Consider the following 27247-nt stretch of genomic DNA (forward strand, 5'->3'; position numbering starts at 1 on the left):
GTATGATTGATATACTGAAAATGAACACAAAGTGTGATAGATGCACTATGTGAACAAGTGTGATGGATACACAAAAGGTGAACACAAAGTGTGATAGATGCACTATGTGAGCAGAGTATGATTGATATACTAAATGTGAACACGAAGTGTGATAGATGCACTTAGTGAACAAGAGTATGATTGATATACTGAAAATGAACACAAAGTGTGATAGATGCACTATGTGAACAAGTGTGATGGATACACAAAAGGTGAACACAAAGTGTGATAGATGCACTATGTGAGCAGAGTATGATTGATATACTAAATGTGAACACAAAGTGTGATAGATGCACTTAGTGAACAGAGTATGATGGATATACTAAAAATGAACACAAAGTGTGATAGATGCACTTAGTGAACAGAGTATGATGGATATACTAAAAGTGAACACAAAGTGTGATAGATGCACTATGTGAACAGAGTATGATGGATATACTAAAAGTGAACACAAAGTGTGATAGATGCACTATGTGAACAGAGTATGATGGATATACTAAATGCGAGTGTATGTGATGGATACACAAAATGAAAGAAGTGTGATTGATACACAAAATGAGAATGTATGTGATAGATACACAAAAGTGAATGAAGAAAAGTGCGATAGATACACTAAAGAAATGATCTTAAACCAAACTTCTTTGAACGAACCATACATATAATATCGTGCATGAATGAGAAAGAAACTTGATAGGTACAATGCAATACAATGCATGACGTTTAATGAACGCAATAAACAAGCGTAGCGGCGCTTTAGAAAGCACCTCATGAGGTGAGTGGCGGTGAACCGCTCTTCTCCAATGGGGATCTCCCCTTGTGCTCTTCGAACACTTACCTTCAATCTTACAGTATAAAGGCTCTGAAATATTGACAAAGATTCTTCACGTAGAACACTTTGGACGTTGCCTTTCTTCCTGATCATATTCACAACTTTCCCTATTCTCCAACGGGGTGACAGACTAGGTTGGTTCAGTATCCAGAATTGAGGTGCATACATGCTATCTCAATCTATGGGGCTGCCATACAGATTTCAAGCCGAGGACACACCTCTGGGTATTTAAACCAGACTTTAGTCCCGGAAATCCCGAACCTTTACGTTCTAGGCATCAGCCGTTCGAACTCTAGTTTCCACCGTCGCAGTTGGTCTCCTAGGAACTCATTGCGAACACAGCCAAGATGCCTCTAGTAGGGAATGGTACTCAGGGAGAGCACTTTTGATCGCCATTTTGGCTTGAAGCAGACTTGATCTTGAGCTTGAGGTAGAGGCACCCTCATACTTCGGAGCTTTGGCAAGACTTGAAAGGGTACACACGGAATGTAGTCTTGGAACTTACTGAAGTTGAAACAAACCCAGATGCTCGACATTTCCTCTTTTGCTTTTGCTTTGTAGTCTGGAACCCATATAGCTTCAAATAGGTCCTAGTTCTACTGTTCTCGTATGACCTAGGTTGAACCCTACGGTTTTATGAAAGAACGAATCTTGTTTTGCACAGATGTGGAGAACGGCACGGCACTCGGAGCGCAAAACGATTTTATTTTTGAATTGATAAATGAGCTTTTGATCGGGTATCGAGCCTACGACTGAACACAGCAAGACAACTCAACAAGGAAATAAAAGACACACAACCTAGACACATCGAGTAACACTCGAAACGACTCAAAACAAGAATCGAGATAAAACAAGAAAACACGACACTCAGACGTGCACAGGGAGCCTGTTTCACCGGGTAGTGTTTCCCACCCTTTCTCATTTGTGGTTCTCACATCACTCGGCCCTCAAGCTCTGTTTTTCTGAAAAAGCCCTCTTCTCACTTTTCCTCTCATCGCACGTCTCTCTATTCTTCATTCTCTCATTTTTCATCCCTCCCCTGGGTGGTTGATGGATGAACAGGAAGTTGCGGGCTCACACCCAACATAATCAGCTCGCGGCTATTTCCTTTGGTGACATCTGTCGATGCGCCGGATGAGGGAATGGAGCATCTCGATCCATTCCAATTCGTGCTTCGCACTCGGCTTGATACCTCGCTGCTTGGAGGATGAGAGAGCTTTCTGCCCTTTGTTGTGCCCTTTTCTGGCAGGTAGAGTGTCCTTCTTGGCAAGTATGTTGACAATGGGAAAGACAGGAAGCCTGACTCAACTGTGCCCCTAGTTCATCATTTTGACCATTTTTTATTTTTGCTTTCTACTAAAAAAAATTTTGACCAAAATGAGAGTTAGATTAACGTGCTTGTTCGATTTTCTGATTTAAAATCATGCAAGTCAGGCTGTGAGCACTGAAAATTTTCCTCCTTTGGGTCCAAGAAATGGTCTAGTTTTGGAAAAATAGAATAATTTTCGAGAGAATTAGTCAACTTCATCAAAAAATTCTCAAAAACTGTTTCTGCAAACGGCCAATGTTCAACGAGCACGGAATCTACCCTTGAGATGCACAACCTCAGATCTGAAGGAAAATTGCCCCTTTCCTGAGGGACACTGCATGGCAACGGAAAGTTGCCCCTTGTTTGAACGGCACCGCAGCGCATTGAATGGCAACGGAAAGTTGCCCCTTGTCTGGATAGCACCGCAACGCATCGAATGGCAACGAAAAGTTGCCCCTTGTTTGGATGGCATCGCAGCACTTTGTGGGCAGTCCTCAGAGCGACGAATGCAACCAAATTCTCAGATACAGAGAAGACAAAGATGACTAGAACCATCGCATGGACACAGTCGATTTTGGAAGTGTTTATGGCTGGACTTCAGAATGAAGTTGCCAACGTATCCCAAACATGGGAATCAAGCCTTACGTAGTTCGGGGTTAAGGTACACTCGGGTATTAACCTCTCCTTTTTAGGCTCTAACTTTTGCTAAGGCGCCCGTTGCGGGTTTTCGACCTTGCGAGCTTTGTTCTTATTTTCTTTTCAATTATTTTCATTTCTTTTCCCTTTTTTTTTTTGATTTTCTTTTTTGTTCTTTTCTTTGCATATTTCTTTTTTGTTCTCTTTTTTGTATTTTTCTCTTGCTCTAACTTTTGCCTAGGTCGCCCTTTCGGGTTTTCGGCCCAGCGAGCCTCTCAAGGGTAAAAGTGTAGCTTTGTCCATGTCAAATGGTTTTGAGATCCTGAAGTCATCTGAATTTAGGAGAATGGCTGCTGTTTTGCTTTGTAAGCTTCTTCTGATGAGATCTGATCTTCTTGACCTGACTTTCCTGGCCTCTTGTTCGAGGGCTGCTTCAAATCCGGCCACACAGGCCTCATATCGCGGTTGACCGTTGAACCTTCTGAATTCAAGTTCAAGGTTTGGAAGCGAAAGGGTTGAGTCTCGAGGCTGAGAGCGATCCTAGGCTGCACAATCTCAAGAGTGATTCCACACAGGTCTTCGCAAGACCTCGCAAAACATTTTGTTTTTGAAAATTTTTAAGAAAGCGACAAATCACTCATGCTGAAGATAGTGTGAAACTAGTCTGGATCAAGCCAGGGTCCTTCTCAGTACTCACGCTAACAAGCATGATTTCATTCATTAAGGGCTTAGCACGCCTCTTTTTCTCTCAAATGATCAAAGTTTTACAAATCCTGAGGAATTCCTCCCTCTTCGTTTTCACCACAGTGTTAAAAAAGTTTTGAAAAACTTAAGTCAATGCAATGATTTTGGGGCGCAGAAGAGTAGGCGAAAAGCACTCCCGTTTCATTCAAACCTTCTGGCACAATTGGCACACGGCCGAGGCAAACACAAGAGCGTGAAAAACCACTACTGTTTCATTCAAATCTGTTGGCACAACTGGCTCCCTGACAGAAACAGACTCAAAACAAAACGAAAAGACAAACACAAAACAAAATGGTGATGCCCGAGGTAACACCCCCCGGAATCACCTGACTACTATACAACAGGACTGACTCGATACAGCAAGACAGACCCAAAACAAAAAGAGACTGACTCAAAGCAAAAAGACAGACTGAAAATAAAACAACAAGACTGACCCAATACCCAAGTCAGAAACTGGCATTCACAAATGCTCAAAACAGTGCCTGTCCTTCCCCCATCTAGAGTAAATTGAGTGCCACCCACAGCCGGTTCAATCTCTGATCAGATCACATTATCCCCCCCACAAATTCACTGATCGAGTGCCGATAGACTTTGCTGGACTGGCGCGGGAATGACCTCGTTGTCAAACAGATCTTGTACATCATGGCGTAGACGAAAGCAACTGTCGGTGTCATGACCGGTTTGTTGATGGTAGGCGCAGTATTTAGTCTGATCATGCTTTGCAGGGATAGGATCAAGTAAAGGCCGTTGTTCCAATGGCTTCAGATGTCCTTTTCGGATTAAGGCCTCTAGAGCTTTTGACAAAGGCATATAAAGCGGGGTGAAAACCCTCTTGACTCGGGGTCGATATTTGGTTCCTTGTGAGCTACTTCCGGACGCACCGGTAAATGGGGTAACTATTTTTGATACGGTGGTAGCCACCATGCCCACATCAGAAGATCTTGCAGCTGCATCACCACTGGTGGTCGCATTTGAACTGCGGGAAAACGCCCTCCTGGGCTGCTCCTTCTCCTGGTCAATGAGGCCCTGCTTCATAGCATCCTCGATCTGCACTCCCATCTCGTGTAAATCTGAGAAAGTAGGGAAGGGGATCACGATCATTTTCTGCATTAGCTTGGGATGGAGATTGCGCACAACCATCCGTATTTGATCTTTATCCGTTGGCCTAATGGTCATCATCGAGGCTTTGGCCCTTCAGCGGGCAACGAATTCTGCGAAGCTTTCCTTAGGCTCCTGCCTCATCGTCTCAAGATCACGGGTCGTAATCTCGATTTGGGTATTGTATGAATATTGTGCGACGAAGGCCTCGGCCATCTCCTCCCAGCTTTGTTTCACTGAATCCTCCAATTTGGCATACCAGGTGACTGCAATACCCGACAGGGTCCTGCCAAAAAGGGAGAGCTTCTGTAATCTTGTCAAGCCCATCGGGCGTAAAACATCTGAAAACAAGCTCAGGTGGACCATAGGATCACCCGACCCATCAAAACGGTCGATGTGAGGCATTTTGAACCTATCCGGCAGAGTTACAACTGCGTCGGTGTACCCGTCCTCAATGCCCGGGGTGGACTTTACCCCCTGGGATTTCTTGAACAGCTTTTCGAGCTTGCTCAACTTCAACGCTGTGGGGTCAACCTCGAACTCGGAGGGAGAGTCCGGTAGATTGGTAGGTGTTTTGGATAGTTGAGGTAAAATTGGGGGCAGAGCCGGCCCACCTGGAATGTCCGTATCATCCTGGACGTTTGGCGTCTCCCCAGGCGCTGGAGCTCCTGTTGGGGGAGGAACTTGTTGTGAAGCGGACGCACTGCTTTGCTGTTGCAGTCTGGTGATTAGCTCTGCCTGTTGAGCCATGACCGCAGCCTGCTGTTTGGCGAATTCAGCTTGGCGGACAACATCTTGCTGCATGAGTTTCATATTTTCTTGCATCTGGCGCATCATTGCCTCCATCTCTAATGTGTTCTGCTGATCCATCTGACTGGTTGGTATCTATCCCTGCAGTAGAAACTGAGACCTCAGCCTGACTGTTCACTGGTGGGGTGGATAAGGGCCACTGATCTGGTAACTGCTGAACTGGTGATTTGTGCCCGACTAGCCCTTTTTACCCTACCTCTGGTAAAGGAACACTGATTTGCCCTTGAACTGAATCTCTGACCTAACAAAGTCTATCAGCACAAGTCCGATGAACCTTGGGGGATATCGGAGCCTTCTGAAGCTATAGTTCCAAGACTACCTAGCAAAAGAGAAAACAGACAGCACCTCAGCCTGATTCCATCTGAACAGATACGAGCATAGTTGAATGAGTGTGCCCTCTACTGAATTCTGTCCCAAAATTCTGCCCCAAATCTGAGTCTGATACCCACAGGTAAAGCTGACTCCAAATATTGATAGTAATGCCCGCAGGCCTGATGCCCAGACTTGCAAACTGATACATGCATTCCTGTAGAGACGCACTCTAAAAGCACATAGCAGACAAGTGAGAGCCAAAACACCCCTATGTTGGGGTAGGGTTTCCCTGTCCTATTTTGTCAGGAGTTAGGGTTTCACTACGCACACAGCGGTTTCAAACAACCTATAAACGGGTAAGCAACCTGTCCTAGTTTGGAATGGTCACTATGGATCCGAATATGCACTAGGTCGAATGGTCAAAGAGGGTGCCCCAGTAAAACTGGAGTTTGTGTTCCCATACTGGCAGAGCCCACAACTGGTCAGCCTTATGGTCATGCCTTGACAAGACAAGCCTCCGGCAAATCGTTCAGGAATAGCAGATGGCAAACACAGTGTCCTAGGCGCACCAATGCAAATGCAATGCAAAGAATCACACAAGTGTAGTAAAAAACAGATATCATGAGTTCGAGTCAAGTTCTCTAAATCCCCAGCGGAGTCGCCAGAAACTGTAGACGTCCCCGAACGTCCCGGGAGGAACGAGCTCCCGTTCTGTTCATCTTGGGGTCACTACAGCTCAGGACTCTTCAAATTGTCACGGTTCTAAGTCTGAACCAAAGAGTCCAAATCCAGCAAATCGTTTTGAGAAAACAGATTTTTGAAAAAAGTGTCAAACATGGACTGCTTTGCCAGATACAGAGTCGCCACTTAAATATTTTATTTTGGGGAAATTTAGGAAACCCTGACTCGTTTGCCTAAGGCCACGTGTCCGTCATCACCAAAGTTGCCTCGGCTCGGGAACTTGGGTACGATTGGGGAAGGTCACTTCGTGAGCACCCCCGCTCGCCCGATCAAAGATCGGCCTCTACTAACCATGATATCTATTTTTGAAAACATTGTATGTTCTTATTCCGGTTATTAGCCTAGGTTACTATGTGATGCACATAGCATATAAGTATAGACTGGATCGCTTGAATTGGAACAAAACATTTCATGTTCGCTTTTTGAAAATGGTTTGCTACCCGCAGGTAGGCTTAAAATGCAGATTTTGCCACCCGCAGGTGGGCTTAGAAAAGATGGTTTTGCCACTATCTAGTGGGCTTAAAACAAACAGTTGATGATTTATTCCAATCCAAGTAACTCAACCTTCACCCACAGGCATTCAGGCAGTTATATCACATAAGCATATTGCCTCATGGTAAGCATGCTCTCATGGCATTCACTCACACGCATGCAAGGATGCTAAAGCATAAAACTTACCGAGTACTCCAAGCCAAAATAGAAACTACATTAGAAATCATGCATGATCCTAAGTATACAAAAATGCCTAATGCAACACATGCAAAATGCAACTATAGCAGGCTCGGCTATTCTAAACATGGCATATGAAATGCTACAACTATCATGTATTCAATTTTGAAAATACGATGCAGTTAGTATGATGCGCCGAGCCCGGTGCATGCAATACAGATGAATGATGCAAACATGCTGTCATATTGTATGCTAATTGAAATATGCCTTAATCTAACCATCATAAGCGGATAAATAAAAGGGAGAAAGACGTGGGGTTGGAAGACATACAACACACTCACGCACACTTATTACAGTTATGCCCCCGCGCAGAGGGTCTGAATAAATATACAGTCCCGAATAAAAGAATAGTACAGTCCAAATAATACAGTCCCAAATAATATACAAATTCCTAATTAATTAACAAATTAACTAAGAAAGCTGTAAAACTGACATGCAAGCCAGGGACTGCCTTGCTTCTGATGGATGATGCATGTCTGGGCTGCCTTGCGCGGAAATCCACTGGGATGCTCCAATTAGCCTCTGTTTACACCTTTTCTTGAAATGCGCGCCAAGCTCCGAAAAGTTGCTAATTCTTCATTTTGCTGCAACAGAGAGCAGAAAAGGGGCATAGCAATGTATTTTCACAGATATATGCATGCCTCGATCCTCGTGCCACCAATCACGCATACCGAGGCATGATGGCCGAGGAATCGAATTGCACAATTTAATGTAGGATGAATGCACATGAAAACACAACAAAACCTAACTCCATCATGGATGATCCGGAGTGTCGGTGACTAGGGAATTGAGATACAGTCCGTCACTCGGAGTACGGAATGCACCTCGTTTGCCGTGCCCGGGCTAACTCCTATCCCGAACACGATGTAATATGCATGACATGCATGAAATGCGACTAAGATACAATCCTAACATACACAATGCTATGAAAATGAGATGCCTCGAAATGCGTACACACGGGCACGCAAACTGAGAAAATGATAGAATGCGATCTAAGATACAACCTAGTATGCACTATGCTGTAAAAATGAGATGCCTCGAAATGCGTGCACAGGGGCACGCAAATCGAGAAAATGACATACGTAATGCAAATGACATGAAAATATGATATGGACTTATACTAACATGAGAGAGCCTCAGCCACACTCACATAAGAGGCCGATGGATGAAAAGAAGTGCCTCGAAATGCGTGCACACGGGCACGCAAACCGAGGCAATGGCATACGCAATGCAATGGCATGGAAATGACATATAGAATGCAACATGGACTTATACTAACATGAGAGAGCCTCAACCACACTCACATAAGAGACCGATGGATGAAAATGAAGTGCCCTGAAATGCGTGCACACGGGCACGCAAACCGAGGCAATGGCATACGCAATGCAATGGCATGGAAATGACGTATAGAATGCGACATGGACTTATACTAACATGAGAGAGCCTCAGCCTCACTCACATAAGAGGCCGATGGATGAAAATGAAGTGCCTTGAAATGCGTGTACACGGGCACGCAAACCGAGACAATGATATATGCAATGCAATATGGCAAAAATGGGACATAGAATGCAACATGGACTTATACTAACATGAGAGAGCCTCAGCCACACTCACATAAGAGGCCGATGGATGAAAATGAAGTGCCTCGAAATGCGTGCACGCGGGCACGCAAACCGAGACAATGGTATATGCAATGCAATGGCATGGAAAATGATATGCAAGCATGCTAATGGATTTTCAGCAATGAAATGTGGGGGAAAACAGCCCCGAAATGAGACGAAAACACACCCGATGCATGAAATCTCTCCCGAAATGCAAATTAGGCGCATAGAATGAACTACAGCTATACAAAGCATGCATAATTGGTACATAGAATGAAAAGACAGAAGCAAGGCAGCCTCAAAATAAGCATTTTATAGTACAAATCATGGCCAAACAGCAAGCGAAGATAGGGCAACAATGGCATGCAAAAATGGCCCTAAACATGAGGTTATGAAGCAACTCACAGCTGCTGACCCCAAATAGGTTAGGACCCTTCAACAACATTGAAGAGGGGCCCAAAATAAGCACATTTACAGAACTGTAAAAACCCTAAAAACAAACAGAGATATGGCTAAGCTCTTATGCAAGAAAAAGGGCCAAAAGGTAGCCAAAGAGGCAAGTGATATATGCAATGCCCAAACTGAAAAATTCCCTTCTACAACATTGAAGAGGGACAAAAAATAAGCATATTTAAAGAACTGTAAAAACCCAAAAAAAGTATACAAACATGCTAGAAATGCAATGCAAAATGAGGCCCAAAAGAGGCTATAACACAAAGTATGCAAAATATTCATCAAAAAAGAAAAGACCCTTAATAAAACATGTTAAGAAGGTCAAAATAAGACCATCTATAGGCCTGTAAGTCATCCAAAAATGGAAGCATGATAGGCTGCCAAAGCATGCAAGAAAAGGGGACCAAAGAGGGATATTGAAGCAAGTGAAATATGGAGGGCTCAAACAGGGTTGAGCCCTTAATGAAACAAGAAAATGAGCTCAAAAAAATGGCCTTTTCAGTTTTGGTCGGAGCTCAAATCAATAAGCATGTATGGCTAAGGAAAGATACCAAAATAAGCTCAAAAAAGGAAGAACACTACTTACCCTTGAAGGCTTAACTTTGGTTGCCTCTTGGCTTGAGTTTGTGGTTCCCTTAGGCCTTGGAGAACACCTCCTTGCTGCTGGAAATGGAGTGGTGGTGGCGGAGCTTGGTGTTGTAAAAGAAATGGTGGTGTAGGGCTTGGAGTTTCTTGCTTGAAAGAGAGGGATAGAGAGAGATTTTTGTATGCAAGTTTGAAGATGAATTTTTCCAACCCCTCTCACCAATGCCACCTGCTGGTTATATGGACCAAAAGGAGAAGGAGCATGGAAGGAAAGGGTGGGGGAAAAGGACCAAGCCTTTCCCCCACAAAAATATCCCCCGGATACAGATCTTTTCTGGGGGAAAAGGCTACACAGCTGTAAAGTGTATCACACAAGGAACATGGCCGGCCCATTATTGGACTTGGAAGTGGCCGGCCGGCCACCCCCCCTAGCCGGCCGGCTAGGGGTCAAAAAGGCCAAGTAGAAATAGTGGCCGGCCACCACATATTGGTGGCATCCCAGGTCTCCTCTTCACAACGCTGTGGTTCGAATTTGGAAACTCTAAAACAGGAGAGAGAACAAGCCAATTTTAGGAGGGGTTCAAATGGAATCAATGGCCGGCCATAAACTTTTAGGGTCCTCCCATGTGTGTACAACACAAATATGTGGTTCAAAGTTCAAGAAAGTGGCCCAAGGGTGTTCAACATTAGCCCGGAAGGAGGGGTTCAAAAGGGTCAAGAAACATTAGTGGCCGGCCATGAAATTTTAGGGTCCTCCCATGTGTGTACATCGCAAATATGTGGTTTGGGTTTGAAGAAAATGGCTCCAAGGTGTTCAACATTAGCCCGGAAGTGTGAAAAATGGGCATCGGAGGGCGTCGGAGAAGTAAAAACTGGTTGTTGAGACAATTGCTGGCCTCCCACTCTTCTACAGTCTTCCTGGTGATAAAACAGAGGTTCCTACCAAAAATGAACGAAAACCGATGCAAAACAAATGCTCGGGGGCCAAAACACGCAGTTCGGGGTCCCGAAAATGGGCTGCTAAGCACCAAAAGTGGCATTCGGCCACGAAGTGGGTTTCTCAGACCCCAGTGTCCCTCAAAAGGGAGTAGAAAGGAAGTATGCCAAAAATCAGAGCAAACGGAGATGGTTAGGCGGTCCCGAACAGAGGCACACGGCCAACGGTCCCGAAAAACCGGAAACCGGACTCCGAAATGGGCAAAATGGCCTGCGGCCACAAAATATAGCCCACGCCCACTGAGAGATGGTCCACGGGACCTCTCCCTCCCCTCAGGAAAAGAAACAGAGAAAACCAGGTCTGGTTCGCAAACCGAGGCAAGGCACAGAAGAGGGTTCGGAAGTCCGGAGGCAGGGCTCGCAGCCAAGACTCTGAAACTTCTGAACGAGCACATTATGCAATATCACCAAGTGCTCAACTGGTGGCATCTGAGTCTCAAGGTCGGTCAAAAATGGGGTGTCTACATGTTCCCATCGTGGTAGAGCCCACAACCAGTCAGCCTTTTGGCACGCTTTTCTAAGTAAGCCTCCAGCAAATCATTCAGGAATAGCAGATCGCAAACACTGTGACTTAAGCGCACCGATGCGAATGCAAATGCAAAGAAACACATAAGTGTAGATAAAAGTCATATTATGAGTTCGAGTCATCAAGTTCTCTAAATCCACAGTAGAGTCGCCAGAAACTGTGGACTCGCCTTTTTCTCGCGCCCCGCCTTTCGGAAAGGGTTTGAAAAGAAGGCCTCACAGTTTGGACTCTCGTGGTTCTGAATCTAGTCTCACAAGTGCAATGTGAAACCGATAAATACCAAAGTGTCCAAATCCGGCAAACCTTTTTAGAAAATCGATTTTAAATCGAATAATGCCAACATTGGACTGCTTTGCCAAATACAGAGTCGCCACCTAAATATTTTACATTGGGAAAATTTAGGAAACCCTGACTCATGCCAAAGGCCACGTGTCCATCATCACCAAAGTTACCTCAGCTTGGGAACTTAGGTACGAGAGGGGAAGGTCCTGAAATGAGCACCCAGACTCACCCGATCAAAGATCGGCCTCTACTAATCATGATATGATGTTTTATACACATTATGTGTTCTTGTTCTTATTATTAGGCTAACTTTACTATGTGGCGCGCACAAGCAAGTATAGACTAGTTTGCCTGAATTGGAAAAACTTAACTCATATTTGTTTGCTAAAATGGTTTGAATTTACCACCTCAAGTGGGCTTAAAGGTTGCGGATTTTCCACCAAATATAGTGGGCTTAAAACATGATTTACCACTCAACAAAGTTGACTTAAAATGCGCATTTGATGAATCATTCCAATTCAAACAACAAGTCTTCATCCACAGGAATTCATGCAATTTAGCCTTTAAGCACATAGCCTCATGGCAAGCATGCTAATCATGGCAATATGGCAATCACACTCGTGTAAGTATGCTAAAGCGAAAAACTTATCGAGTTCTCTGAGCCAAAACAAAAACTAGTTAGAAAGAAGCATGATCCTAACTATACAAGATGCCTAATGCAACGCATGCGATAATGCAATTAATAGGCTCGGCTACTTATATGGCATATGAATCGTTTTGAACATGCGATTTAATCACGTGTTCAAAGAAGTTATTGAAATAACAATGTGTAGGCACCCCATTTTTTACCGTCCTCGAGACTTAGACGTTGTCGTTTGAACACTCGATGATTTTGTATGCTCGTGTTCGTTTTGAGTGCCCAAAGATCTTGGCCTAGTGCCTCGTCTTTGAGCCTTCGAACCTTATCTGCTTTGTGCTTGGTTGTGGACCAAGAGCTTGTTGTTTCAAGTCTAGAGGAGAGGGTGGCCTGTTGGCTAGCCCCATAGCCTAACGGCCATGACTTGTGCCTGTCGGCCATCAGTGGTGGCCGATCGGCTACATTGATGGCCGGTCGGCCACCAATAGTGGCCGACGGCCATTTCTCTCCTTTTTCAGATATTTGTTTACCAGCTATTGTTCACTAAAGTGCATCTCCATACATGTGTATGGTAGGATGATTTCAAGCTTAAACCTTGGTTTTCTATATATAGGGGGTGCTCTCCCCCATTTGGAGGGGTTAGAAAATTTGGATCAAATTTCTCCCTCTCTCTTTAGAATTCTCTCTCTCTCTCTCTCTCTCTTCGTATTTTGTGCCTTAAAGTCTTGTTTCTCTACACCATTGCACATCAAGCCTTAACCGAACAGTCTTACCTTTGAACTGAGGTTCTTTGGAGTCTGGTTTGAGCTCTTAAATGAGGTTTGAGCTAGAATTTGGGACTGTTTTGTGCTTGAGCTTCAAGAGGTAGTTCACTTGCTTAGAGTACTTACTTTGACTACTTATTTTGCCATCCTTTTGTATTGTTTTTGAGCTGGTTTTCAACTACAAAAAACTCTATTTTTTTAGGCTTAACATCATGGCTTGAGGCTATTTTGTGCTGAGGGGTGATCCACCCTTCTTGTTGTTTAATTGTGTAGACTTTTGCACCATCTTGTAGCATATTCAAACTAACTTTTTGGGCCTTTAAACCACTGAAATTTAGAGTTATTTTAGTGGCAAAAACCTTATTTTGAAGTCCAAAATTGGAGGGGGTAGCCTCCCCTCCTGGTGTCTTGTTTGTATGCCTAGATAGCTTAACATGTGAGCATTTTTTTCTAGCATTTTGTACCTTAATCTCAGCATGTTTTTGCAACTGTTTTGACTGGTTTCAGCTCTCTTTTGAGCTGGCTTGGTCCTTTGAGGCTTGTGTTGTCTGGTTATAGTGTAAAGAGGCTTCACTAACTTAATTTTTTAGGCTTTTAAACATGAATTGCATGAGTTGCATGCATGTTTTAGTGTCCTGTTGCACTCTATTTCAACACTGAAATCTCTAAAATCTCCCTCTATTCTTCACTCTTGCATTTATTTTGAAAATAGGTTTGAACCCCTTGTTGGCTTGAGTGTGAAATGGAGACATTCATGCTTAATGGTTTGATTCCTTCGGGAGTTCATTACCAACGGCATGAGGTCTCTTTCATGCTTAAGACACTTGTGGTTTAAGCCTACTTTCAATTAGAGGACACTTACCTTTTAGACTAATCAATTAAAGAATGGATTGGTAATCTAAAATGAGTAAATAAAATTTGACAAGTAAAAGTGTGCAAGATAAGCATTCTTTGTGTTGCATTGCATGTGTTCGGATCGGGCATTAATTCGAACACAAGGAAAATAGGACATTGCATACTCAAAGTGATGAAACGTGTCACTTTTCTTGTTCACCATCACCCTTGATCACGCATGATAGGGTTATGGTTTTGTTGAGTCTTGTTTTGCACTCATTAAGCTTGTACAAGCTTGGTTCCCTAGCCATCATGCATGGAAATGCTTGGTTGATAGTTTGAGAGCCAAGAGTTACTCTCCTTTGAGCTTGTGTGATGATAAGGAGAGCAACAGTACACAAACTCCTTGAGAATACAGTGCTTTGCCTATGTTTGCTCTCTGTTGCAGCAAAAAAAAGAAGTTCAGGGAAGGGGTGGCAGACCGGTCACCAGTAGTGGTTAACCGACCACCTGTATCAGCCGACCGGCCACCATTGGTAGCCGACAGCCACCATTGGTAGCCGACCGGCCAGAAATAAAATTTTGCACAAGTGTGCTCCTAAGTTGGGGCAGAGGTGTTCTGGAAGTTGGCAACACTGTTGGTGTTCAAGAGTGAAAACAGAGCCTGCAAAGGCAAGGCGGTGGAATTTTTAGGAGGAGAATTCGAGCATGCATGCATCACTCGTCGCTCGAGGCCATTTAATTGCTTTATTAGTTAGTTATAGCTAATTCATTCATGTAAGTGTTGTAATTATTTAATTAATTAATTCGTATTGTAATTAATTAGTTTAATTCGATTTGTAATAATTAGTTAACTAGAGTAGTTAATTAGTTATTGCTTGTAATAGCTTAGCTTAATTAGTGTAGCTAGTTGCTTAGCTTATTCATTCGGACCCTCCTTCGCGAGGGTGTAATGTTGTAATAAGCGTGCGTGCGTGTGTGCATGTCTTCCAACCCCACGTCTTTCTCCCTTTTATTTAATTGCTTTTGATGGTTAGATTAGGGATCATGTTTCACTTAGTATACCTTATGCTTGCATGATTGCATTCATTCATTTGTCTTGCATGCACCGAGGCTCGGCACATCATTCAAACTGCATTTTCATTTCAATGCTTCTTTGAATACGTGTTTCAAAGCATGCTATCAAAGTATTGCAAATGCCATATTAGTAGCCGAGCCTATAAATTGCAATATTGCATATGTTGCATTAGACATTTTGTATAGTTAGGAATCACGCATATTTTACCAACTCATATCTTCCTAGCTTGGAGTACTCGGTAAGCTTTTACGCTTTAGCATACTTTCATGAGTGTGACTACCATATTGCCATGTTTTGCATGCTTTCCATGAGGCTATGTGCTTAAATGTTTAACTACATGAATGTCTGTGGATGAAGGCTTGTTGTTTGAATTGGAACGATTCAACAAATGTAAGTTTTAAGCCCACTTTGCTGAGTGGCAAATTATGTTTTAAGCCCACTATGTTTGGTGGCAAATTCGCATTTTTAATCCCACTTGAGGGTGACAAATTCAAACCATTTTCGAAGACAAACGTGAGTTGAATTTGTTCCAAGTCTTGTGACTATTCTATACTTGCTTCTGGGCATCACATAGTAAAGTTAGCCTAATAACCGAAATAAGAATACATATTGTTCATAAAAAACGTATATCATGATTAGTAGAGGCCAATCATTGATCGGGCGAGTGGAGGTGCTCATTTCATGACCTTCCCCCTACCCAAGTTCCCGAGCCGAGGCAACTTTAGTGATGATGGACACGTGGCCTTCTACACGAGTCAGGGTTTCCTAAATTTTCTCAAAATAAAATATTTAGGTGGCGACTCTATATTCTGGAAAAGTAGTCCAATTTTGGGATTATTTGATTTAAAATTGATTTTTCAAAACGATTTGTTGAATTTGGACTTTTTAGTGTTTATGAGTTTCATATTGCACTTGTGAGACTAGATTCAGAACCGCGAGAGTCTAAACTGTGAGGCCTTCTTTTCAAACCCTTTCCGAAATGCGGGGGTGCAGAAAAAGGCGAGCCCACAGTTTCTAGCGACTCTGCTGGGGACTTAGAGAACTTGACTCGATCGAGTGATATGTTGTTTTATCTACATTTTTGTGTTTCATTGCATTGCATTTCATTGGTGCGCCTAAGTCATAGTGTTTGCTATCTGCTATTCCTAAACGATTTTCCGGAGGCTCGCTTGGAAAAGTGTGCCATAAGGCTGACCGGTTGCGGGCTCTGCCACGATGGGAACACAAGCCTTGGATCTGGACTACCACTGTATCGTTTGATCCTCCTTTCACTTCTCGGTGTTAGGTGTGAGAAGTATATTAGGTAGTTTTGCTGAGGTACCCTTTTTGACCAATCGGCCTAGTTGCATATTGGAAGCCATAGAGACTGTTCCAAATTAGGACAGGTTGCTCACCCGAATGCATGATTGTATGAAACCGCTTGTTTGCATAGTGAACCCCTAACTCCTGACTAGATTAGGACAGGGTAACCCGACCCCATCATAGGAGTGTTTTGGCTCTCACTTGCTTGATACGTGCTTTTACAGTGTAACTCTGCAAGAATGTATGTATCAGTTGCAAGTCTGCGTATCAGTTTAAGGGTATCAATTTTGAGGCAGAAATTTCGGGTAGAAATCAGTGTTTGAGTATGGTCATCCAACTTAAGATTGCAACTGTGTGTTCTTTCTGTCTGAGCCGAGATGCTGTGTGTTTTCTGATTTTTGTTTCTTTTGCTTTATTTTTCTTTTTGCAAGGTAGTGTTTCACAATTGCGTCAGACGAGGCAGTTACCCCCTAAGCACTTTGGACACGAGTAAGGCAACTTTATCGATCTGGGGATCTTGTAAGAGGACAACTAGCGTTTACTTCGCTAACCCCGGTTACAAGACGGAGGAGAGTCAGGCAAAACTCACCGTTTCTACAGTTACCTTCCTTCAGCGAAGTCTAGTTTTCTGCTTCCACTTCGGAAAGAGAATACACACACCAGTTCTGATAGATCAGCACCCCTTAGTCAATATGGAAGAAATGCTCCGCCAACTTCAACAAGCTATTGAGAAGATGTAGCTAGATGTTGCCTGCCGAGCGAAAGTCATCGGCTGCCAAGCAGAAATTGCCCTGCAGGCTGAGTTGATCAGTAGGCTTTAACAGTAACAACAACCACAACAAGTGGCAGTTTCTGTTTCGTATCCACCCCTAGTCAGGGTTCCAATACCCGGGATTACAACTAATGTCCAGGAAAATGCGGACATTCCAGCAGAACCAGTTCCACCCCAGACTTCCAAAGCACCAATTTACCCAACAGAGGCACCATTTGAGTTTGAGGTCGACCCTACTGCGCTGAAAGTGAGTAAGCTTGAGAAGCTCTTCAAACAAGCTCAGGGCGTCAATTCGATCCCGGATATAGAGGACGGCTATACGGATTTGGCAGTGACATTGCCAAATAGGTTTAAAATGCCGCATATAGACCACTTTGATGGCTTGGGTGATCCCATGGTCCACTTGCGACTATATTCAGACATTCTGCGCCTGATGGTCCTATCTAAGCTGCAGAAGTTATCCCTCTTTGGTTGGACCCTGTCGGGTATTGTGGCCATTTGGTACACTAAACTTGAAGATTTTGTAAAGATGAGCTGGGAAGAGATAGCTGAGGCCTTTATTACTCAATACTCCTATAACACACAGATCGAGATCACAACTCGTGATCTCGAAGCAACTCATCAAGAGCTGAAAGAGGGTTTCTCTGATTTTGTCACTCGGTGGAGGGCCAAGGCCTCCATGATGACCACACGGCCAACTGAAAAGGACCAGATCAGAATGGTCATCTGTAATCTGTAACCAGGGCTGCTACAGAAGATGATAGTCATACCTCTGCCTACTTTTGCCAACCTCCATGAAATAAGGGTACAGATAGAGGATGCAATGAAACAGGGTCTGATAGACCACGAGAAAGAGCAGCCAAAGAGGTCTTTCACCTGCAGTTCCAATGCAACTATGAGTAGTAGTGCAGCTGCAAGGCCTTCTGATGTTGGTATGGTCACCACCACACCGAAAATTGCCAATCCCTTTGCCAGTACATCCGATACAACCTCACAAACTGCAAAGCACCTACCCCGAGGCCAAAGGGTCTTCACCCCCTATACATGTCCTTATCCGCAGCTCTGAAAGTCCTGAACAAAAAGGGGCATCTGAATCCACTAGAGCCTTGCCCTCTGCCCAATCCCCTCCCTACACGCAACTCGGCCAAATATTGCACCTTCCACCAACAACATGGTCATGACATCAACCTATGCTTCAGATTGCGTCATGAGATTCAAGATCTCATTGACAACAAAGTGATAGCGCCACCTCAAAAGCCTAATGTCACTACAAACCCCCTTGCATCACATAACCAGGTCCCCCACATCGACAAATAAACCTTATCCAAACACTGGTTGTCCCTTACGACCCCAGTATATACATCACCACCTCTCACTTACCCAAGGCGGCGTTCTCCATCTTGAAAAGCATAGATTTGTGCATGATGAGCGTGCCCATATCCCAACCCAAACCTATGGTGGTGACCATGGAAGAGGAAGGCAGGGTAACCTTGGCAGAAAAGAAGAATGTCGGTTCAAAACCTTAGGGCTCCGTGGACTCATCTGATGGGAAATACAACCCTTGCCGCTACATTACGCCAGCCAATCAAGCCAAACCAGATATAGAGTTGCCAACAGGGATGGAGGTTAATGTAGTTCGGAAGGACGGACCAAGCCAGGGATTGGACGACTTAGCCGACCTCGAGGAGGACATCAGCAATCTACAATTCTTCGATGAACAACATCTGCAGAGCGCATAGATTGACTGGTTTGATATGGAGGGATCAACGGATAATTTGGAGTGGCTCAATGATGAACCGGATATGGATAAGGGCTCTTAACCAAAGCAGGAACGACCGGAAGTAGGAACTGTTACAGCGGTCGGAACGATCGATGACAAGGGAAAGTTGCCGGAAAGCACCGGTACTAAGAATTTTGCTCAGGAATTGAGTAATGCTAGTACAGTTGATACAGAGCAGGAGGCCGCACTGAAGCGGTTTGAACAGGAAAGAGCTGAGCATAGTCAGAAAACTAGGAAAGTCAAAGGCCCTACGAGGACTGATTGTGAAGCGGTTTCGAGAATACTTACAGCGAAACCAGACAGTTTCTTGTCGGTTGTCGGCGGAATATGGTGGGAAGATGATGACCTACATTTTGCCCATACTGATGAAGATTGGGGACAAAATCTGCCAAATGATACTTGGTATTCTGAGGAAGTGGATCACATGACTAGGAGAGGGCTATACTTCAAGCCCCCATACCTGGACTAACCAGAAGCATCTGGAAATGACAAAGAGACTGAAAAACAGAAGGATAAAATGTTGAAGGAGGAAACTAGTCTGAAGCAACTGAAGAAGATCCAAGCAGACATATCTATTTGGGGGTTACTCATGGCTTCGAGCGTACATCGGCAAGCTGTATTGTCTGCAATGGATAAGGCCAAGCTATCTATCGACACAACTCTAGAACAGTTAGTGGGACTGGTCTTCCCAGGAGGGGCTTCGCCGACTTTGACTTTCACTGATAAGGAATTACCGTCTGAAGGCTCTAAGCATAACAAGCCGCTGTACATCTCAGTTGAATGCAGAGAGAAGTGGGTGCCCGTTGTACTGGTTGATACTAGGTCTACAATTAATGTTTGTCCATCGCACACGGCCTACGCTATTGGCTTGAAGACAGCAGACTTTGTACTTACGACCCAAGTGATCCGGGCTTACGACGACACAAGTAGAGAGGTAATGGGAATAGTTCAGATCAGAACACAGGTTGGCCCGGCACAACAAGATATTGAGTTTCACATTTTGGATGTTCTGGCCACTTTTAACTTGTTCCTTGGACGACCATGGCTGCACCAAGTAAAAGTTGTTTCTTCCACCTCGCATTAGATGCTGAAGTACCCTCTTGAAAAAGGGGTAGCCATTGTTTTTGGGAACTCTTCTCTTCACCCTCCGCCGGAAGTCACTACACCAGTACTGGAGATTGTACATGGTGACGGGATGTATTCTTGTCTAGTTTTACCATGTCTAAGGCCTGGGTGGTACAAAATATCTTAGCTATTGATGACGGGTTGTATGTTAGTGCTCAGTCTATCTACCTCATGAACAAGCTACAACATGTACCTAGGATAGGGTTGGGAAAGAGCGGCTAGAAGGGTGTCACCGCATTGGCCGAAATGCCACATAACCCTCATGCCTTTGGCCTAAGTTACACGCCTACCAAAGAGGACTGGGTGAGAAAAGGGAAGGAAATGGCAGGAAGAGACAAAGCTAAGTAAATCAAGAAGTCCTATAAGCTTATACATAGACCAATTCAGGGAACTCTGAATGGCCACTTCATCCAGGAGGGGGAAGACTTCCCATTTTGCGACTTTCCTGAGCCATGGTCAAACTCTGAGAAGTGGTGTTTGCCCTGCTTTGAGATTTTCCTCGACCGACAACCGCAAGAGGATGAAGCCACAGAGGAATAGACTGACTTGCTTGCTGAGGTAGAACAGAGTACAGAGAATGAGTCCAATGGCAGTGAACTTGAGATAAGAGTAGCGTTGGCTAGTCTTCTTTTGGATCCTCAAATAAAACCGGAGAGCTTGAGGGATGACTTCATCATTTTCATGATCAGGGCAGATCCAGGTGTGGACCCTTCTACCGGTATTCTGGATGCATCTAACACACCCTCTCTTACTTGGCAGTTAGAGGAGGGCTTTTTGTCCAGCAGTTCTAAATCAGGTAGTGAGTCGAAATCTAATTCCACAGAGTTTGTGGAATCAGAATCAGATTCCCGTTCTTTTGAGTCGGAGTTCAGTTTTCCTGGGGATGATAACCCGGGTGCCGTTGTTTTGTCCAGGTCGTCTTTTTCCTTTTCTTTTGAGTCGGTTGTAACCAAGGAATTGAACGAGCCAGAGGCTTTGAATGAGAATGGTACCACTGTTGTTTCTGAGTACTTCTCTGTGCCACTTGTATATTGCATTGATCATGACTTTCAAAATTTTAATAAAAACGATGAGGAAGGAATTCCTCTGGTTTTGAAACATTTGATTGAACGAGAGGATGAGAGAATTGTAAAACCCGTTATTGATGAAATCATTTCAATTAATGTGGGTACTGAGAAGGATCTACGTCTGGTCCAGATCGGATCGACGTTGTTTTTGAAGGAACGCAAGAACTTAGTCACTTTATTAAAAGATTTCAAAGATGTTTTCGCGTGGTCTTACGAAGACATGCCTGGAATCGATCTTGAGATTGTACAGCACCGGATCCCTCTTGACCCTGAGGCACGACCCGTCAAGCAGAAGCTTCGAAGAATATGCCCAGATTAGGCTTTGAAGATTAAGGAGGAGGTCACCAAGCAGATAGACACAGGGTTTTTACTAGTATCTGAGTATCCTACTTGGTTGGCCAATATTGTTCCGATGCAGAAGAAAGATGGCAGAATTCGCCGCAGGCCATGCGTTTGGTGGACGACTTTCCACCAAAGCTAGTCCGAAGGACGACTTTCCTGTACCACACATCGATGAATTGGTGGACTTCGCCGCAGGCCATGCGTTACTTTCCTTTATGGATGGGTTTTCCGAGTACAACCAGATTTTGATGGCACCCAAGGGTAGGGAGAAGACAACCTTCACCACGCCATGGGGAACCTACTGCTACAAGGTGATGCCGTTCGGTTTGAAAAATGTTGGGGCTACTTATCAACGGGCTGCAACCACTATCTTGCATGATAATCCACAAAGAGGTTGAGGTGTATGTGGATGACATGATTGTCAAGTCCAAGGAAAGAGAGGGCCACTACATCGTCTTGAGGAAATTTTTCCAACGGATTAGGGAATATCAGTTGCGACTGAATCCACAAAAATGCACTTTTGGTGTCACAGCAGGGAAAATGCTGGGGTTCTTGATTACACAGAGGGGCATTGAGGTTGATCCTTCCAAAATCAAGGTCATCTTAGAAATGCCACCACCAAGGATTGAAAAGGTGGTGCGAGGCTTTCTAGGTAAAGTGTAATTCATAAGACGGTTTATCACAAAGTTAACCTTGACTTGTGAACCACTTTTTGGTCTCCTGAAGAAAGGAAGGAAATTCCAATGGGATGACCGATGCCAGGTTACTTTTGAGCAGATCAAGCAGTACCTTCAGAACCCGCCTGTGTTGTCACCACCTGAGTCGGGAAAATCGTTGATTTTGTATCTGTTAGTAACCAACACAACTATGGGCTACATGCTTGCACAGGAATATGAAGATAGAGTGGAGAAAGCCACTATTACCTGAGCATGAAGGTGCTGGAATATGAAAGGCATGCTTAGCTTGGTATGGGCTACCAGGAAGTTGAGGCACTACCTATTAGCTCACTCTGTAATTCTAGTTTCGAGATTAGATCCCATCAAATATCTCTTCGAGAAACCAGTGCTTACAGGTAGGCTAGCCCGTTGGTTGCTTCTTCTCTCTGAATTTGATATGAAATATGTGACTCGCAAGTCTGTTAAGAGAAGGGTTGTAATTGAGTTCCTGGAAGATCACCCAATGGAAGGAGACGAAGCAGTAGAGTATCTGTTCCCAGATGAAGCTATTCTGCAGGTCAAGGAGGAGATTTGGACAATGTACTTTGACAAAGAGTCTAATCAGTACGGTTACGGGATAAGGGTGTTGCTGATAGCACTCGACAATTCCCATATACCTTTAGCCTTCAAACTTCGATTCAAGGTATCTAACAACGAGACATAATACGAAGTATGTATCGCTGGCTTTGAAGCCGTCCTAGAACTAGGGGCAAAACGGTTAGATGTCATTGGGAACTCGAACCTGGTTGTGTCTCAAGCACAAGGAGATTAGAAGGTTAAGGAAGAAAGGATGAAAATTAATCACCAAACCCTGGATGTTTTGATTTGCAAGTTTGAAAAGCTAACCTTCACACATCTGTTAAGACAGAACAACAGGTTCGCTAACGCCTTATCAACTCTATCTTCCATGATAGACATCCCTTTGGGAGTACGGATGCGTTCGATCATTATTGAACAGAGGTATGCCCCCGCCTACGAGTTGATTGCCACAATAGATGAAGTACAAGATCAGAACCCCTGGTATCATGATATCTGAAACTTCTTGGAAAATGAGGCTTATCCACTAAGGGCAAATGCCAAAGATAAAAGGGCAATAGGGTGGATGGTCGTTCAGTTTATCATCTACGGTGGTAAGTTGTACAAACGCGGTCATCTGGGAATGCACAAATTGTGTGTTGATGCAGAAAAGTCGAAGTGCCTAACGGAGTCCATCCATGGAGGGGAGTGCGAATCACACATGAGTGGGGTAATACTAGCCTGGAAGATCCTCAGGTAGGGCTACTACTGGTCAACCATGGAGAGGGATTACATCGATTTTGTTTGGCGATGCCATAAATGTTCGATTCATGCAAATTGCATGAATATCCCACTATCGAAGCTGTACAACATGACTTCACCATGGCCGTTTTCAGTATAGGGAGTAGATGTTATTGGGGTATTTACGCCAAAAGGCTCAAATAGGCATGAGTATATCCTGGTGGCAATAGACTATTTTACAAAGTGGGTCGAGGCCCAATCCTATGCAGTGCTGAAAGCGTCGCATGTAGCCAAGTTCATCACGAATAACATCATTTGTTGTTATGGGGTCCGAATGAGATAATTTTAGACAATGGTTCCCACTTTAGGAAAGAGGTGATTGACTTGTTGGAGAAGTACAACGTGGCTTTTCATAAGTTATCTACATATCGGTCGCAAACCAACGGAGCTGTTGAGGTCGCCAACAAGAACATCAAGCACATTCTACAGAAGATGGTGAAAACTTACCGAGACTGGCCAGACAAGCTGCCATTTGCTCTCTGGGGCTATAGAACATCGATTCGGACATCTACTGGCGAACTCCGTATTCTCTGGTTTATGGGATAGAAGCCATTCTGCCGATTGAAGTTGAGGTTCCGTCGCTTCGTGTTATGGCTGAATGCCAAATAGCAGAAGCAGATTAGCAGCAGAGCAGGTTCGAGAAATTGATGTTGTTCAATGAAATGTGGCGGAAAGCACTGTACCATGTTCAAGGATATCAACGTAGAATCACCAGGGCTTTCAACAAGAAAGTTAAGTCCAGGAATCTGAAAGAAGGGGATTTAGTGCCTAAAGACAACTGAGCTCCCATCCATGACCCTAAAGGCAAGTTCAGACCTAATTAGACTAGTCCTTACATCATCAAATCAATCTGGTCAGGTGGAGCTGTCATTCTTATGGACCTAGATGGCCAAGAATTCTCCCAACCAATTAACATGGTCAAGTTGAAGAAATATTATCCTTGAGGGGCTCGCTAGGCCGAAAACCCGAAAGGGCGACTCAGGCAAAAGTTAGAGCACAAAAAATTAGAAAAAAGAAAAACTAAGCTCGCAAGGTTGAAAACCCAAAAAGGGCGGCCTTGGCAAAAGGAGAGTGTTAGTACCTGAGTGAACCCGAACCAAACTACATAAGGCTTGATTCTTGTCTTTGGAATACGTAGGCAACTTCATTCTGAAGTCCAGCCATAAGCACTTCCAAATCAACTGTGTCCATGAGATTGTTCTGCTCATTTTGGTCTTCTCTGTATCCAAGAGTTCGGTTGTGGTCTTCACTATGAGAGCTGGTTACAATACAGTGCAGTGCTATTCAAACAAGGGGTAACTTTTCATTTGCTAGATTCAGGGTTGTACATCTCGAGGATAGATTCCATGTGTGTCAAGTTGTGATCCTTATCGAAAATGGTTTTGAAATTGTTTTATAAAAGTTGATTTTGTTCAAATTAATCTTTTTAGAACTTGGCCATTTTTAGACCAAAAGGAAAATTTTCAGTGCCCACAACTTCAATTTCATTGATTTCAATACGAAGTTCTCTAACTCTCGATACACATCAAAGTTGCTTTTTTATTACAGCCAAAAGGAAAACTTGAAAGTACAGATCAAAGCTATAAACTCAGGGCATCGATCAGTCAGGTTTTCCTGCGTCCCCTCCCAGAGCATTTGGAAGTTTCAGATGCTAAACTAGGCCTTGTGTGTGCCTCATCTATGCATTCGCTAGATAAGACGCAACTGAAATTTGGAGCGGGTGCCAGAAGTTCTCTTGTCCTCCAGACAGTAGGATATCGAGCTAGTTGTGAACCTCGGATTGGAAACGAAGCAGGGTATTCTACCCCTTTTTCTGGGCAAATCTAGTCGTGTCCGAACTGACGCTTGAACCAGAATAGAAAGTAGAATATGCAGCATGTCAAGCCAACCAGCTAAATGCCGGGTTGTCAAGCCATGCTGTAGCTCATCTCGGGCAAATCAAACCAGGGGCAACGCCAAACAATGTCAGTAGCGGACGTGTTGCACATCTAATGGCACCACCACTACTCATTCAGGAAATCAACTAGCCGTTGGCAAAAGAAATAGCCTTGTGCTGAATATGCAAGGCAAGAATCCATTACCTTCAACCTGTGCATTAGCCATACCTGGGAAGGGATGAAAAAATAAGAGAGATTAAAGAATAGAGAGGTGTATGTGGAGAGAAAATGTGAGAACGGATTTTGAGAGAAAAACAGAGCATGAGTACTGAGTGATGTGAGAAATACATGTGAGATAGGGTGCGAAACATTACCTGTAAAAGTACTGGACTCCCTACCAATTTGTTTGTCTATCGCCGATGGAAGGCATCCAAGCCCATCAAAGTCTCGGCTAATGCTAAGCCAATGCAGCTTTTGCCTTCTTTCAAGCCTTGGGCTACTTCGACCAAGCAAATGCTAGACCTTCCGAAACCAGGGGCAAGCAGAAAAAGAGCCAACATACACAAACAGAGGGCATGTTGTCGAAAACTTTGCCAAATACGGTCACCACAGTCGCCAGTGTCAAAATCAATGAATCAAACTGGGAGTGTCTAGTTCTCTGTTGTGAACTAATGAACGAGCCTCATGTAAAGTGAGCCCACACATCCTTCCTAAAGCTTGGATGTGCCCAAAACGGGACGGGGACAGAATTTCCTCATCACGCCGAGATTCCATCAAACCTTGGAACTCTTCGATTTTTGGAGATATCTCTTGCCCCCGAAAGCTAAAGACATGTGTAACTGTGTTCCAACACCTAGTCGCGGCATGGAGGAACAGAAAACACAACGGAGAACGACTTAGCGGGAAAAGTGCATTTATCCCGAAACCCCGAAAATTCACTTTTTCTGAGCCATCTAAAGTTATAATCCAAGTTGAGAGTTTTTTGGTGAAGAATAACTCCATTTGTGGCAAAAATAGAGCAGGAATGAAGAAACTAAGAAGTCCTAACTTTTGTAGAAGATAAGGCACTAAGTGGAAGATAGGTGGCAGCAATCTGGAGATTCCTTGCACTAGTGGCTGACCGGCCAGTGTTGGTGGCCGACCGACCACCTTTTGTAGTCGACCAGCCGTTATTACTGGCCGGCAGCGACCACTAGTGGCCGCTAACCTCTATTTATGGCCGATGGCCTCCTGGTTGGTCTTTTGGTCTTCTTGAGTGTTAAGAGCGCTGAAAACCTGTGTTTTGTTCTGTTCTTGATGCATTCTACTGTCTTGTTTTAGTAGTTTTGTTGCGTCATTTGTAAATTGCTTCAATTGGTTTATTAAGTTTTTTCGATTTGTTTATCGAGTTGTTGTGTTGCTTATTGAGTTGTATTTGTTTTGTTTCGGTTTATCGAGTTATTTGTTTGATTATCAAGTTGTCATTATTAATTGTTTGTTGAGTTGTTTTACTTTGCTTTGTTATGTGTTGGTCAGTTCATTACCTGATTTAGGAAATGCTAATACTATGCACAATGTTCAAATGTCCGTCAATCTCGTTTTCTATGCTATGTGGTGCAATGCGATGCTCAGAATGTAAAACACATCACTTTTTCATCATCAAAAAGACGATTTTCATTCCGAGCATGGTTTCTTTTCACAAAAGAGTACAAGTTTTTAAGAAAATAAAACTATCTAAAACTTTACAATTTGCTAACACTACTAACAAAAAGAGACTAAGCAAAAACATATGAATCAGCGTCAGCCACCTCAGGATCGAGAGGCCCTCTTCGTCGTCTTCCTGGGCATGGACTCAGAACTATCTCCATCGGTGCCACTGTCAGAGGTCCCCATGTCTGAGCTAGCTGCTGAACCTGCCTCGACATCATCTCTGCCCTTAGAATTTGAGCCAGCATCGTCGTCTCCAT

General features: G+C 43.9%; 1 protein-coding gene across 1 annotated transcript; it reads left to right on the forward strand.

Annotated features, from left to right (window-relative positions):
• The first annotated feature begins 19374 nt into the window (after window positions 1-19374).
• LOC145820324 (uncharacterized) lies at window positions 19375-19941 on the forward strand. Its single transcript, XM_082915559.1, has one exon. It carries the CDS (start codon window positions 19375-19377, stop codon window positions 19939-19941), a length of 567 nt encoding a protein of 188 aa, XP_082771685.1.
• The last annotated feature ends 7306 nt before the right edge of the window (window positions 19942-27247 follow it).

This window comes from Camellia sinensis, chromosome 1 (assembly GCF_055761805.1).
Source record: "Camellia sinensis isolate YWXY chromosome 1, ASM5576180v1, whole genome shotgun sequence".
In the NCBI taxonomy this organism is placed as follows: domain Eukaryota; kingdom Viridiplantae; phylum Streptophyta; class Magnoliopsida; order Ericales; family Theaceae; genus Camellia; species Camellia sinensis.